This window comes from Eucyclogobius newberryi, unplaced genomic scaffold (assembly GCF_026437365.1).
Source record: "Eucyclogobius newberryi isolate DKJ021-1_F unplaced genomic scaffold, fEucNew1.0.hap1 SCAF_14, whole genome shotgun sequence".
NCBI classification, from domain to species: Eukaryota; Metazoa; Chordata; class Actinopteri; order Gobiiformes; family Gobiidae; genus Eucyclogobius; species Eucyclogobius newberryi.
The window spans coordinates 1886089-1902163 of record NW_027315768.1 but is presented as its reverse complement, the minus strand read 5'-3'; the positions used below and the strand labels follow the sequence as shown (position 1 = coordinate 1902163).

General features: G+C 47.8%; 1 protein-coding gene across 1 annotated transcript in view; it reads right to left on the bottom strand.

Moving 5' to 3' along the window:
* cryl1 (crystallin, lambda 1) overlaps positions 1-15710 on the bottom strand; it is a 68532-nt gene extending 52822 nt beyond the window's left edge. Inside the window, exons 1-2 of the mRNA XM_072444160.1 lie at positions 15608-15710; positions 8625-8732 (exon numbers count right to left, since the gene is read on the bottom strand). Coding sequence (XP_072300261.1) covers positions 8625-8732; positions 15608-15633 — 134 coding nt within the window. The 5' untranslated portion in view covers positions 15634-15710. The remainder of the gene's footprint in view (positions 1-8624; positions 8733-15607) is intronic.
* Positions 15711-16075: the final 365 nt, after the last annotated feature.

The following is a 16075-nucleotide window of genomic DNA, read 5'->3' as shown; positions in this document are numbered from 1 at the left end:
CTCCATCAGGAGGTCAGTGCTCCCCCTGCAGGTGGAGTCAGTGCTCCCCCTGCAGGTGGAGTCAGGCACGTTGAGCTGGGAGAGCTTGTCCTGGAGCAGAGCAGGAGGTGGTGTTGATGCAGAGCTGAAGTCCACAAACAGGATCCTGGTGCAGGTTCCAGAGGAGTCCAGGTGCTGCAGGTGAAGTGGAGAGCCAGGTTGATGGTGTCGTCCACAGAGCTGTTGGTTCTGTAGGCGAACTGCAGGAGGTCCAGCAGGGGGTCCAGCAGGAGGTCCAGCAGGGGGTCCAGCAGGGGGAGGTGAAGGACTTGAGGTGGGGGAGGACCAGTTCAAATGACTACAGACATCAGCACCACAGGTCTGCAGTCATTAAGTCCAGCGATCCGGGGGCACCAGGAGTGAGTCTGCTAACTGCACCCGAGCACCAGGAGGTTGTCTGATTTACTGGTATGCGTCACTTCCACCTGTGACTCGTTGTGTACTCCTTACATATGGATTATTTTAGCATGGCTCCGGAAAACCCATAAGGATAGAACTAAAGCGGAGAAGCGAGTCAAACAGAAGTAGCGCCGCAGGGCTGTGCATAGACTCTAGAGTGATTTTCAGATTGCCTGGAAAATCTAGAATCTCTGCATTTTTTATCCCGATTGATATCAGTCTGGTTGCTGTTTTCATCTCTGCGAGCTCAGATGGGCGTGATTGAGGTGAATTAGCCAATCAGAGACATGCATGGTCCGTCTATATAGAAACAAGTATGCCGGCTTATAAGAAATAAAGAAAGGGAAAAAATATATTTATCACAGGGGAATGAACAACATTCTGGATTTCTGCAGAATCAATAAGCAGAGCACGAAATGCAGTTAATCTGAGGTGAAAGAAATTTGATTTTGTTCTAAATGACATATGACCGATGCATGGTTTGTTAAGGAAATGAGGAAATTAACTACAGTTAAGTAGTTGAGTCAAACAGTACCGTGCATGCACGGTACTGTTTGACTCAATTCAATTCAATTTAATTTTGTAACGCCCAAAATCACAACAGTTGCTTCTGAGGGCGACTGTGAAAAACAATGTCTGTGGGGGCAAGGGACGATGTGTTCTAGAGTCCTCTGTCCTTAGAGCCTCCTTCTGCAGGAAAAAACTACAAAAAAACTACAAAAAGAAACCTGGAGGAGTTCCAGAGTGAAGGAGAGATCTGACCACAGACGAGCGAGAGACAGTGGAGCTGGACCCACTCAGGAGGAGAACCAGTTCATCGGGAGGAGAACCAGTTCTTCAGGAGGAGAACCAGTTCATCGGGAGGAGAACCAGTTCTTCAGGAGGAGAACCAGTTCTTCAGGAGGAGAACCAGTTCTTCAGGAGGAGAACCAGTTCATCGGGAGGAGAACCAGTTCTTCAGGAGGAGAACCAGTTCTTCAGGAGGAGAACCAGTTCTTCAGGAGGAGAACCAGATCTTCAGGAGGAGAACCAGATCTTCAGTACTCGAAGTGACCAGACTCACTCTTCAAGAACTGAAGTGTGCATTCTGGATCCCAGGCAAGTTTTCAGAGCCCATACTTGAATTATAGATAGTATTTATTGAATAAAGTAAAAAAAAAAATTGTATAAAAATGTGTTCCTAAAAGCTAAATCTAGGGCAGGGCAGACGAGACTGGGTCTGTCATTAAAGATACAAAGCTGTGATAAAATGTAAATATATGATTATATTTCTGTGACGTATATTATCTGCATAATAGTGATATGTTATCTGCATCATTAGTCTAAGAGAAAAACGGCATGTGAAAAACTGAATTTGTTTGTGTGTCGTAAAGATGGGGCAAAGGAATGTTTACTCTCCAGGGAGGGGTGTAGCACCCCAGGGGAGTTTAGGTAAACATTACCCATGCTTTATCTATAAGGAAAATACCAACTGTTGTAAAAGACAAGTGCCTTGATGTGAAGCTGACCAATGAGAATGTGACCCGCCTATTCCATAATATCTAATAAAACCAACCTGCATGAGAAAAAACATCGTGAGGCTAAGGAGGGTCGCCGGCCCGGCGGTTTCCCCCATGCATGCTACACAAAAGTCTGACGTTTCTGTGTCGTTTCATATTCTAAGTTGAATTGTGTTTTCTGTGTGTTAAGGAATAGCATCGGTGTATGTCTCATTCCATGACATTTTCTGGTCCTATCGAGCCGGATGACCAGCTGCCCTTCGCGGAGATTGAGTGGTGAATCGGTGAAAGTCTGTGTGCACAGCAGAAGGAAGTCCACTTTTCCCGTGGCCGCCCATCGCACCTCATTCTCCGCAAGGAGAGCGCGTCGTGTCGAGGCAGCAGGAGAACAAAGGCGACAAAGAAGGTCAGACAAAACTTTGTGTGTGAAAAAGAGTGAGTCATAAAACGTTTTATGCATTAGTTTAATATTTCTGGAAAATGTTGGTTGGCTTTATGTAGATAAGTTTCTCACATAAAGGAAGTTATGATGCCTTACGCCGAGTTGTTACTGACATAAAGATGAGTGAATGTAAGCGCTGTGCACGAGCGAAGTAAGTAAGAGAGAAGTGTGAATGTGTGAATGAGGATTAATAAGTGATTCACTAACAAGTGTGAATCATACAAGGGTCACAAGGCGTTATTCTGAGAGATCTAAAATTTGCAGACGAGGGTGAAAAAACACCTAGCATATCTCCTGTGAAAACCAACAAGGAATTCACTAGAAGCTTGAGATATGACGTGTCTGGAAAGCATTTCTCTCAGACGACCGAGACCACATAATGCCAGAATTATCACCCCAAACTGTAAAAAGAAAAGTCATGAGAGGATTTTGGAGGGAGACTTCCAGTGTGCTCAGATGACGTGGCAGAGAGGGGGAGATAAGGGGGGTCAAGAACACAGGAGAATGGGGAGAAAGCAGTTCAGAGGACGCTCTGAACGTGAATGAATTAAGAACTAAACCCAGCTGGTTTAAATTTTAGTATTGAGAGCTCTGTAGAACAAATCTTAAGAGTTTTGTTTTGATTGACAACAATCAAATATAAAGATTGTATTAAACTTGATAAGAGATGAAGATGAATTCCGATTTTTATAGATGGCCAATATTTTGGGGAATATGATCACAAGACAGGACACTTCCTGTCCCAGACATAGAAGACAAAAGTTGTTGTTTTTTTTGTGTGCACCAAACAAAGCTATGTTTTGTTTTGTTTTATTTTTGGACTTGACGAAAATGATCTTTTTGGACTTATTATGTATGAAAGTACAAGACGAAAAGACAGAAGTGTTTTTAAATTTAGAATCAAATGCAGGCACAGGCCTGGAAGTGATAATATGGGTAAATGATTTACTACTGATGTTTTTGGACATAGGAGTAGAACGGGCAGTAAGTAAAGTGAAGGATAATATCAGTAACTTATTCATTCATTATTATCATGAGGAAACTTAATAAGTTAAATAGTGATGTGTTAATGCCCTCCCAGCAAGGACGGCATGGGTCACTAACTAAAAGCAAACGACGCAGAGAGTGGGGGGACATGGGAGGACGTGGGTCATAAGCGATAGTCAGAGATAAGGGGCTATTGACTGGCAAAAAATCTGGAGGACTCAGGATGGAGCAGATGTCCTTATCTTTATGTATCACAGTGACAGCAACAGCAAGGCCTCAGCGGGGGGTTGACGGAGTAAAGTAAATGTACACATAGGTCTGATAGTCTTAGTGAAGTAGAACTCATTATAACACAGTATGGACTGGATGACGCAGAAATACAACAGGTTCTGATGCAGTAAATCTTCATTAGATATAGTTAAAGGGAAAGTAGGACCCGTCCGAGACAAGAGGAATGGTTAGACTACAGGAAGGGCCTGGGGGAGGAGTGTAGAGCAGTGTAATACATTTTATGAGACCCGCAGATTACCTGAAGATAGTGAAAACTGAACAGAGGGATGGGTGAATCAATACATGAGTTTAGAAGCAGAATGACAGGGATATTTTAAAGATAACACTGGAATCCCAGAGGATGCAGCGCCTGATTATGAATATCAGCAGCAATTAGAAAGTAAAAGCAGGTTACAAGTGAGGGGAAAGAGTAAGTGAAAACGGGGAAAGAAAGAGCAGGTTTGGAAACGGGTGTTTCCTCCGTTACAAGAAAAGACATTTTTGGAGGTAAAATGCCCCAAGAGGAAGACAGAGGGGAAGACAGAGGGGAAGATGGGATGAGACAAAGAAAAGACAGGAAAGAAGGGAACAAGGGGGAAACCAGGTTGATAAAAGAGACGTGCCTTATGTACAAGGGGAAGGTTTAGGATCATTTTGATTTTTAATACACATATAGACTTGCTAGAAAATACTAATACACAATGTTTGTAAAGCACCACATGAGCAGGTGTGAGAGATTGAGTTTGAAACTCACCTGAAGCACATATAGAAGATTAACACATATTACATTAGAGGTGTGACCTTATTCAGGCCACGCCCACAGAGGAGATGTGAAATTTGATGTTAATTATATGTTGTATTACAAACACACACAGACACAACCTCCTATTATAGATGCGACACATGGATCTATTACAGGTGTAATATGCTTTTAAATGTTTTACGGAATGAACAAAAAAATTAACCGATTCATCGATTAATCGAAGAAAAAAATCGATAGATTCATCAATTACTAAGAGAATCGATAGCTGCAGCCCTACATGCTAGTGTTGTTAGCAATGCTAGCCTCGTTAGGTTGCGAGACCGTGGCCATGGTCCGTCAGCTTTGATTGTTCAGCTCCCGTCTTCTGTTTTCCATCTTTACTCGTCTCTAGCTCCTTATTTCTTGGGATTACGTGGGTTTTAAAGCAATGTTAGCCGTATCCAAGTGAGTGTGTGTCTCTAGACCAGGGGTGGGCAAACTACGGCCCGTGGGCCAAATACGGCCCGTTTGTCTTTATAATCCGGCCCGCCAAACATGCCAAGTAATATTTAAAAAATAATACAAATTATTCTGACTCTCCTGTGGATGGTCCGGACTCTCCTGTGGATGGTCCGGACTCTCCTGTGGGTCCGGACTCTCCTGTGGGTCCGGACTCTCCTCTGGGTCCGGACTCTCCTCTGGGTCCGGACTCTCCTGTGGATGGTCCGGACTATGGTCCGGACTCTCCTGTGGGGGGTCCGGACTCTCCTGTGGGTCCGGACTCTCCTGTGGGTCCGGACTCTCCTGTGGGGGGTCCGGACTCTCCTGTGGGTCCGGACTCTCCTGTGGGGGGTCCAGACTCTCCTGTGGATGGTCCGAACTCTCCTGTGGATAGTCCGGACTCTCCTGTGGGGGGTCCGGACTCTCCTGTGGGGGGTCCGGACTCTCCTGTGGGTCCGGACTCTCCTGTGGGTCCGGACCCTCCTGTGGGTCCGGACTCTCCTGTGGGGGGTCCGGACTCTCCTGTGGGTCCGGACTCTCCTGTGGGGGGTTCGGACTCTCCTGTGGGGGGTCCGGACTCTCCTGTGGGGGGTCCGGACTCTCCTGTGGGTCCAGACTCTCCTGTGGGTCCGGACCCTCCTGTGGGTCCGGACTCTCCTGTGGGGGGTCCGGACTCTCCTGTGGGTCCAGACTCTCCTGTGGGTCCGGACCCTCCTGTGGGTCCGGACTCTCCTGTGGGTCTGGACTCATCCCGTTAATCTTTAACTGTGTCATCTATAGTTTCTCAGCTCTGAGGAGGACACAGAACTCCTCTCCTCTAAATCACTTGTATTCTACAGTAGAACGTGATCATTGGATGAAGAGAACAGTTCTGCCTTTAGTTTGTGTTTATCCAGTTTATTGCACATTAGTTCAAGTATTCAGCGTTTGAGGTCTCAGGACATTATGATCGCACAGTCCCATCGTATGAACAGAGACGGGACAAAAGGCTTCAACAACTTTGCTCCTGTGGAACAAAAAACAGAGGCTTTCTGAGTATTTGTAATGTTATGTGTTATTTGGATATCCTTTGTTTGTGGTTTTAACAGGGCCATGAAAAAGAGAACTTTACTCATTGTGTGTTGTGTGTTTGAATAAATAAAACTCCAATAAACCCGTCTTGTAATAGCATTCGTTTTTTCATGTCACGACCACAAACTTAGGTAAAGTTTGTCATTTTTTATGAAAGAGCAACACAAAGTGCCTCACAATTGTGAAGTGTAAGGAAAATTATACATTATTTTCAGATTTTTTTAACCAAAAATAAACTGAAAAGTGCAGCGTGCAAAAGTATTCAAGCCCCGAGTCAATACTTGTGTGGTCTTCCTCTGCAGTTACAGCTGAAGGCCTCTTGGGGTTTGTCTCTACAGCTTTGCTCACCTGCAGATTTAAAGATTTAACCTTTTGCACTTTCTTCTTTACAAATCAGCTCCAGCTCAGTCAGATTTGATGGAGGGCGTTTGTGAACAGCAGTTTTACAATTGGCTCCAAGTCTGGGCCATTCCAACACATGAATATGTTTTGTTTGAAACATTCCATTGCAGCTCTGGCTTTATGTTTAGGATTGTTGTCCTGCTGAAGGTGAAGCTCCGCCCAGTCTCGACACCCCCATATTCCACAGTGGGACAGAGTTATGCATCTGTGGTGTTAACAAGGGTCTAGTGTTTGCATGTAAATATAGTGTTTGATTTGTCCATCATTTAGTTAGTCACTCCGGTTTAGTTATTAGTTTATTATTAGAGCTATTCTTTACGTTCCTATTCTCTATTTGTAACCTGATCTCCAGCTATAGTCCAGCCAATCACGTCCTCTTACTCTCCACCAATCATAGTTCAGCACCTGACGGGACTTCTGTGCGTTTAGCAAAGTTGTTGTGTTGTTTTCCCCCTTCGTATGGCACAAGGTGCCTCCGTCTGCTTCCCGTTCCTCGTGTGCTTTTCCTGTGTGTTTGGTCCTTGAGAATGTGAGTTTAATCCTCTTAATGCTTCGTCTTTGTCTGTTTTAACTGTGCTACTATTAGTCATTACCTGTAGTTAGTTTGTCTTATTTATCCGGCTCCATCTCGGCAGTGTAATCTGCGCCGACGATGCGTTCACGGCCCATAGGCCAGCATCACTCCGCAGCACGCTGGCGCTAGTAGTGATGCGTTCAAGGACGATCGGAATTTATAGTTTTTGGCGAGAAAATGGCTGGAGATCATTGCTCTGTTGTGTTGTTGTGAATGTTGCTGCTTATATACTGTTTATTTCCCATTTGAACTTGTTTTAACGTTGCAAACTATTCACACCTTTACTGTCTGTATATTCTATGTTTATCTGTCTATATTCATTGAATTATTGTGTTTTAATATCCACTATTCACTGTACTTCTGTATTGTAGAAACCAAACATCAAACCACACATCTAACCCCGAACCTCAAGCAAATAAAGAGTGATAAGCAAAGCTGACGTCCTCCTTTGTTCTGGCCGGACAACCTGGGAAGATTAGGGAAATATATATCCAGTAATTATACAGTCCTTCAGAGGTCGCAAGATTGGGTCTCCTTCCCAACGCCTCATTTACATGTGGTTTTTCAGAGGCCGTTACAGTCTAATCTACTGGAGACAAACGCATTTGACACATTGATGTGATGTGGCTATTAAAGTTCAAGTCTGAGTCCATTATTACCTCCAGATTTATAACTTGGTTTGTAGGTTTTAGAGCGAGACTCTGGAGGTGACGCTGACACTTTCTCTTTGTTTCTGTGACAAAGACGATGATTTCAGTCTTGTTCGAGTTCAGCTGGAGAAAGTTGTTTTGCCTCCAAACACTGACTCTGGCACCAGCGGGAGGCCCTCTGGTACAAGCAGGAGGCCCTCTGGCACCAGCGGGGCCCTCTGGCACCAGCAGGAGGCCCTCTGGCACCAGCAGGAGGCCCTCTGGCACCAGCAGGAGGCCCTCTGGCACCAGCAGGAGGCCGGTCCACACACTGATCTGTTGGATGCAGTGACAGAGTGAATCCACTGGTCCATAGTCACCTGCGACAGTGAAACATAGATCTGACTCGTCTGCATCATTGTGATTGGACACATTTTCACTGTGTGTCATGTGACCTAAGCTACTAATATATAATATATATATAAATAAAATATATATATATATATATATATAAATAAAAAATATATATATATATATATATATGGTGAGACCAAAATAGAACATTTTGGTATAAATTCCACTCTTTCGCTCTCTGGTCGTTCTTTGTTGTTGTTCATCTTTTTTGTTTGTTCTTCTTATACATTTGAAAACTGAATAAAAGTAAAGTAAGGTCCTCTCCTCCTCCGTCCTCCCTTTGCAGACCTTGTCCACACCTGGGATGGGGTTTGGCACAGGGCGTCCCCTCAGGAGCCGCGTTAGCATTAGCATCATTCACTCGTCTCTCAGACTCTTGCAGTCTCTGAAAACAGGAGGCCAAAAACAGCTGCGTTCCTTTTTCACAGTTTGTCCCCTTTGTCCCGTTATCGATAGTTCAACATAATCATGACACAGAGGGTCAGAAAACCATGAGAGATTTGAATCCTGTATTTGCAGAACATTTGATTAAGTATGAAAGTGTAATCCTGTCACATTCAACACCATCACAAGAACAAGGACTGTAGCATTTAGAATGTCATTTTCATCTGAAATTGTAAAGTGTCTGACATTAAGTGACTTGTGTCACCCCGACCTGATGGAGCTGAGCGCGCTGGCGGCCATCCCCGGCTGCTTGTCGTAGATCTTCACAGAGAGGCCTCCACTGATGAACACCAGGGCCCAGGAGCGCCCGATCAGACCACTGCAACACACACAGGGGAAATGAGCCAGTGTCCTGCCCGGGGGGATATTTTATAATGTATTGGTAAACTGCAATAAAATGTGTAAAAAACAGATTTATACAACAAACCCAAGAAACCCATGAAACCCAAGAAACCCAAGAAACCCATGAAACCCAAGAAACCCATGAAACCCAAGAAACCCAAGAAACCCAAGAAACCCATGAAACCCAAGAAACCCAAGAAACCCATGAAACCCAAGAAACCCATGAAACCCAAGAAACCCAAGAAACCCAAGAAACCCATGAAACCCAAGAAACCCAAGAAACCCATGAAACCCAAGAAACCCATGAAACCCAAGAAACCCAAGAAACCCAAGAAACCCATGAAACCCATGAAACCCAAGAAACCCAAGAAACCCAAGAAACCCAAGAAACCCATGAAACCCATGAAACCCATGAAACCCAAGAAACCCATGAAACCCAAGAAACCCAAGAAACCCATGAAACCCAAGAAACCCAAGAAACCCATGAAACCCATGAAACCCAAGAAACCCAAGAAACCCAAGAAACCCATGAAACCCATGAAACCCAAGAAACCCAAGAAACCCATGAAACCCATGAAACCCAAGAAACCCATGAAACCCAAGAAACCCAAGAAACCCATGAAACCCAAGAAACCCAAGAAACCCATGAAACCCAAGAAACCCAAGAAACCCAAGAAACCCATGAAACCCATGAAACCCAAGAAACCCAAGAAACCCATGAAACCCAAGAAACCCATGAAACCCAAGAAACCCAAGAAACCCAAGAAACCCATGAAACCCAAGAAACCCATGAAACCCAAGAAACCCAAGAAACCCATGAAACCCAAGAAACCCATGAAACCCAAGAAACCCATGAAACCCAAGAAACCCAAGAAACCCATGAAACCCAAGAAACCCAAGAAACCCAAAAAACCCATGAAACCCAAGAAACCCAAGAAACCCATGAAACCCAAGAAACCCAAGAAACCCATGAAACCCAAGAAACCCAAGAAACCCATGAAACCCAAGAAACCCAAGAAACCCATGAAACCCAAGAAACCCAAGAAACCCATGAAACCCAAGAAACCCATGAAACCCAAGAAACCCAAGAAACCCATGAAACCCAAGAAACCCATGAAACCCGCACATCTTTGGTTGCAGAACGCCAAGAAGCCCTTGATCACTGGGCTTCATGACCACAGACCTGTGGCACTGACGTCTGTCATGAAGTCCTCTGAGCGCCTTTAGGTAGGCCTTTAGAAAGGATTTGAAAACACCCCGTCCAAATAATTTATCTGGGGGTACGGGGGCAGACTAGGTGAAAAAACGAGTAGCTTCGGCATTCTCCGGACCAGGGCTCGGCAGCCAATCAGAGCCAAGCACACAAATTTCATCGACCAATCAGCGCGCAGCATGCACATTTTCTCTTGAAAACAGTAAACTGTCATGGCGGACTGTCAAACGCTTCCCGGCCCGATTTAATGATAATATATTACCTTTTTTCTAAGATTTTTTAATAAAATGACCCCGTCCCTGCACTCGAAAATGCCCGTCCACATTTCAAAATACCCCGTCCAAAATACGGGAAGACGGCCTCATCTAAAAGCCTGTGTACTTTCTCCCTGTACACAAACTGTTGCACCTCCAGCCACGACTCTGTAAAACTGCAGATGACACCACCCTCATCACCATGACGACACCACCCTCATCACCATGACGACACCACCCTCATCACCATGACAACACCACCCTCATCGGGCTCATCTGGGACGGGGATGAGTCTGTTACAGGAGGTGGAGCGGCTGGTGCAGCAGTAACAACCTGGAGTTCAACGCCCAGAAGACGGTGGAGATGATCGTGGACTTCAGGAGAGTCACAGCCCCCCAGCCCCCCCTCACCATCTCAGACCCCCCCATCTCCACTGAGGACTCCCTCCACTTCCTCTGCTCCACCATCACCAGGACCTCAAGTGGGAGGAGCCACCATCACCAGGACCTCAAGTGGGAGGAGCCACCATCACCAGGACCTCAAGTGGGAGGAGCCACCATCACCAGGACCTCAAGTGGGAGGAGCCACCATCACCAGGACCTCAAGTGGGAGGAGCCACCATCACCAGGACCTCAAGTGGGAGGAGCCACCATCACCAGGACCTCAAGTGGGAGGAGCCACCATCACCAGGACCTCAAGTGGGAGGAGCCACCATCACCAGGACCTCAAGTGGGAGGAGCCACCATCACCAGGACCTCAAGTGGGAGGAGCCACCATCACCAGGACCTCAAGTGGGAGGAGCCACCATCACCAGGACCTCAAGAGGGAGGAGCCACCATCACCAGGACCTCAAGTGGGAGGAGCCACCATCACCAGGGAGGAGCCACCATCACCAGGACCTCAAGAGGGAGGAGCCACCATCACCAGGACCTCAAGAGGGAGGAGCCACCATCACCAGGACCTCAAGAGGGAGGAGCCACCATCACCAGGACCTCAAGTGGGAGGAGCCACCATCACCAGGACCTCAAGTGGGAGGAGCCACCATCACCAGGACCTCAAGTGGGAGGAGCCACCATCACCAGGACCTCAAGTGGGAGGAGCCACCATCAGCTCCTCATCATGAAGCTCCAGCAGAGGACAAACTGATGATGGAGCAGTTCTACACGACCATCATTGAGTCCTCCATCACCTCCTCCATCACCTCCACCATCACCTCCTCCATCACCTCCACCATCACCTCCTCCATCACCTCCACCATCACCTCCTCCTTCACCTCCACCATCACCTCCACCATCACCTCCTCCATCACCTCCTCCATCACCTCCTCCATCACCTCCACCATCACCTCCACCATCACCTCCTCCATCACCTCCACCATCACCTCCTCCATCACCTCCACCATCACCTCCTCCATCACCTCCTCCTTCACCTCCTCCATCACCTCCACCATCACCTCCTCCATCACCTCCTCCATCACCTCCACCATCACCTCCTCCTTCACCTCCACCATCACCTCCTCCATCACCTCCTCCATCACCTCCTCCATCACCTCCTCCTTCACCTCCTCCATCACCTCCTCCATCACCTCCTCCATCACCTCCACCATCACCTCCACCATCACCTCCTCCATCACCTCCTCCATCACCTCCTCCATCACCTCCTCCATCACCTCCACCATCACCTCCTCCATCACCTCCACCATCACCTCCTCCATCACCTCCTCCATCACCTCCTCCATCACCTCCACCATCACCTCCTCCATCACCTCCACCATCACCTCCTCCATCACCTCCACCATCACCTCCTCCATCACCTCCTCCATCACCTCCACCATCACCTCCACCATCACCTCCACCATCACCTCCTCCATCACCTCCTCCATCACCTCCTCCATCACCGTGTGGTACACTGGAGCCACAGCCAGGGACAAACAGAGACTACAGCGCCCTCTGATGAGAAGGTGATCAGCTGCAGACTTCATCTCTGCAGGACCTGTACGTCTCAGGACTCTGGGACGTGAGGGTCCAATCACAGCCGACATGGACTATTTGAGCCACTCCCCCCAGGCAAGAGGCCACTCCCCTCAAGCAGGAGGCCACTCCCCTCAGGCAGGAGGCCACTCCCCTCAGGCAGGAGGCCACTCCCCTCAGGCAGGAGACCACTCCCCTCAGACAGGAGGCCACTCCCCTCAGGCAGGAGGCCACTCCCCTCAAGCAGGAGGCCACTCCCCTCAGGCAGGAGGCCACTCCCCTCAGGCAGGAGGCCACTCCCCTCAGGCAAGAGGCCACTCCCCTCAGGCAGGAGACCACTCCCCTCAGACAGGAGGCCACTCCCCTCAGGCAGGAGGCCACTCCCCTCAGGCAGGAGGCCACTCCCCCCAGGCAGGAGGCCACTCCCCTCAGGCAGGAGGCCACAGTTTGTCTCCCTCTGCTGTTGGATCATGAACACTTCTTAAAAACTGTCACTTTAACCATAATTTAATCATTCAATTTGTGGACATTTTAAGCCTGTTTTTAAACTCTAATTTTACTTATTTTTTATATCTGATAGCTTATTGTTATGACTTATTCGTTGTTTTATTGTTTTATGTTGCATCAAATAACCAAGAAAAGTTCCTATGTTTGTGAAATTTGTTCATTGACGATGGCAATAAACCTTATTCTGAATCTGATTCTGACACCCCACCAGGGTTAAAGGAGACCTCCAGGGTTAAAGGAGACCTCCAGGGTTAAAGGAGACCTCCAGGGTTAAAGGAGACCTCTAGGGTTAAAGGAGACCTCCAGGGTTAAAGGAGACCTCCAGGGTTAAAGGAGACCTCCAGGGTTAAAGGAGACCTCCAGGGTTAAAGGAGACCTCTAGGGTTAAAGGAGACCTCCAGGGTTAAAGGAGACCTCCAGGGTTAAAGGAGACCTCCAGTACAAAGGCAAGCGCGTCTTCTTTGCTCCAGATATTCCATACGAGGACCAAAGTCACCACATCTGTGACGAGCTCAGGAAGAGAAAACTGAGACATGGATTATTTTTTCCGGGACTCTTCTGGTGACAAAAAACATGTGCTCAGAACACCAGGAGGAGCAGAGGTGCTCCTCAGAACACCAGGAGGAGCAGAGGTGCTCCTCAGAACACCAGGAGAAGCAGAGGTGCTCCTCAGAACACCAGGAGGAGCAGAGGTGCTCCTCAGAACACCAGGAGGAGCAGAGGTGCTCCTCAGAACACCAGGAGAAGCAGAGGTGCTCCTCAGAACACCAGGAGAAGCAGAGGTGCTCTTCAGGAAGATGCAAAACACAGAGAACTGAAGAGAACAAGAGATGGAGCCACCAGCGTGGGGCATGTGAGTTCAGCTTGTGGTCACCATGGTGATACATTTGTGTTGATTTGAAGAGACTGATGATAGTGATGTGATTTATCTGGTTTTTAACATCAGACCTTGTGCTTCAAGTTGGCTGTCTGCTTTAGCACATCAGCAGGGGGCAGCAGAGGGCAGCAGAGGGCAGCAGAGGGCAGCAGAGGGCAGCAGGGGGCAGCAGGGGGCAGCAGAGGGCAGCAGGGGGCAGCAGGGGGCAGCAGGGGGCAGCAGAGGGCAGCAGAGGGCAGCAGAGGGCATCAGGGGGCAGCAGAGGGCAGCAGAGGGCAGCAGAGGGCATCAGGGGGCAGCAGAGGGCAGCAGAGGGCATCAGGGGGCAGCAGAGGGCATCAGGGGGCAGCAGAGGGCAGCAGGGGGCAGCAGGGGGCAGCAGAGGGCAGCAGAGGGCAGCAGAGGGCAGCAGGGGGCAGCAGAGGGCAGCAGAGGGCAGCAGGGGGCAGCAGAGGGCAGCAGAGGGCAGCAGAGGGCATCAGGGGGCAGCAGAGGGCAGCAGAGGGCAGCAGAGGGCAGCAGAGGGCAGCAGGGGGCATCAGGGGGCAGCAGGGGGCATCAGGGGGCAGCAGAGGGCAGCAGAGGGCAGCAGAGGGCAGCAGAGGGCGTGGGGAGCTCCAGTTCTTTGTGATGATTGGAGCCAGGAGGGCCGGGGGAGTTTTTGGGGGCCCTTCACGAGGGATGAACGCTCCTCTTTACGATCATTTACATGATCATCAGGTTTTGGGTTCAGTGCCTGTTTTAAGCATGAAACCTTTTATTTTCTCTGTTATCTTTTCATCTGTTTCCTGTTCTTTCGTTCTTGAGTTTGTTTGTGGTTCCACCAGAGTTTAAAGACTTTATCAATGGCAAGATGGATACAGGAAGTGACAGGAAACACCCTCAATGTGAATGGCACTCAACCCAATCAAACGATAAAAAAATGATCAAAAATGAAAAAAGAGAGAATATACATTGTATATTTACAAGAGACACATTTGAACGACATTGAACATCAAAAACTAACAACATTTTGTCATTAAAAAAATCTTACTATTCAAACAGAAGCAAACATAGAAGGAAAGTTGCAATATTTATCTCAAACCAAACCGTTTTTGAACAGAGTTTTGAATGTAAATACAAAGAGGGCAGATATGTACTGGAATATTCATGGTACGATTTTCACTCTTTATTATGCATCTGCTCCACCAGGGGGCGATATCACTTTCTATGCTGATGTCATGGACCTGATTGTGAACCACTCTGAGGGAACCCTGACCCCTGACCCCTGACCCTGATCTGTGGAGGAGATTGAAGTCTTCACATTCAGCTCCATTAGAAGTGTGGAGCTGAAGAGGCTGGAGAACAAGAAATAATTTATTTTATATATATATATATATATATATATATATATATATATATATATATATAGATATATATATATATATATATATATAAGTATAAATATATTTATATATAAATATAAATATATTTATATAAATATATATGTATATAAATATAAATAAATATCAACCTGGATAAAAACAATTCTCTACCACATTAATGACTAACTGAACAGTCACGTGACTGTAGAAGTTCATTCACGTGAGCTTCACACGCGCCACATTCACTTCTACAAAGAGTTCTGATAATCCTGTCTGACCAGCACCAGCACCGGTCAGAGGGACTGGACAGGACGTGTCATCACTGTAAGAAGTAAGAAGCGCGCTATGGTCATTCCAAAAGAAACCCACGGATCCCCCGTGTCCAGACCGGGTCCAGACCGTGTCCAGACCGTGTCCAGACCGGGTCCAGACCGTGTCCAGACCGTGTCCAGACCGTGTCCAGACCGGGTCCAGACCGTGTCCAGACCGGGTCCAGACCGTGTCCAGACCGTGTCCAGACCGGGTCCAGACCGTGTCCAGACCGTGTCCAGACCGGGTCCAGACCGTGTCCAGACCGGGTCCAGACCGTGTCCAGACCGTGTCCAGACCGGGTCCAGACCGTGTCCAGACCGGGTCCAGACCGGGTCCAGACCGTGTCCAGTCTCACCTGCCAATGATGGTGACCAGCTTCATGTCTTTACGATCCCGGAGCACGGTCCACTTGAGTCCACTTGAGTCCACTTGAGTCCACTCTACAACAGCGTGTTCAGTCACACGCTCATGAGACACGCCCACCAGCTGTGTACGGAAGCCCACACGGTTCAATTTGAAAGCAATTTTAACGTTCGCAAATATACTCCACTAGTAACGTGACCGGCCCTCGCTGTTTGTGTGGCTGAAGAAGAGTCCAGACAGTTACTGACTGGTCAGACAGCTTCGTGACCGAGACACGGTCCAAACAAACAGAGCTGTTCCTGGACTGTACCATCATGCAACACTGAGGGGGGAGGGGCTAACACTCGCTCACGCCGTTGCCCCGCAACGCAACAAGAGGGGGCGATACAAGTGTATTTGTAGAGCACAATTCATACACAAAGTGCTTCACACAAGAGTCCTGACTCTGGCACCAGCAGGA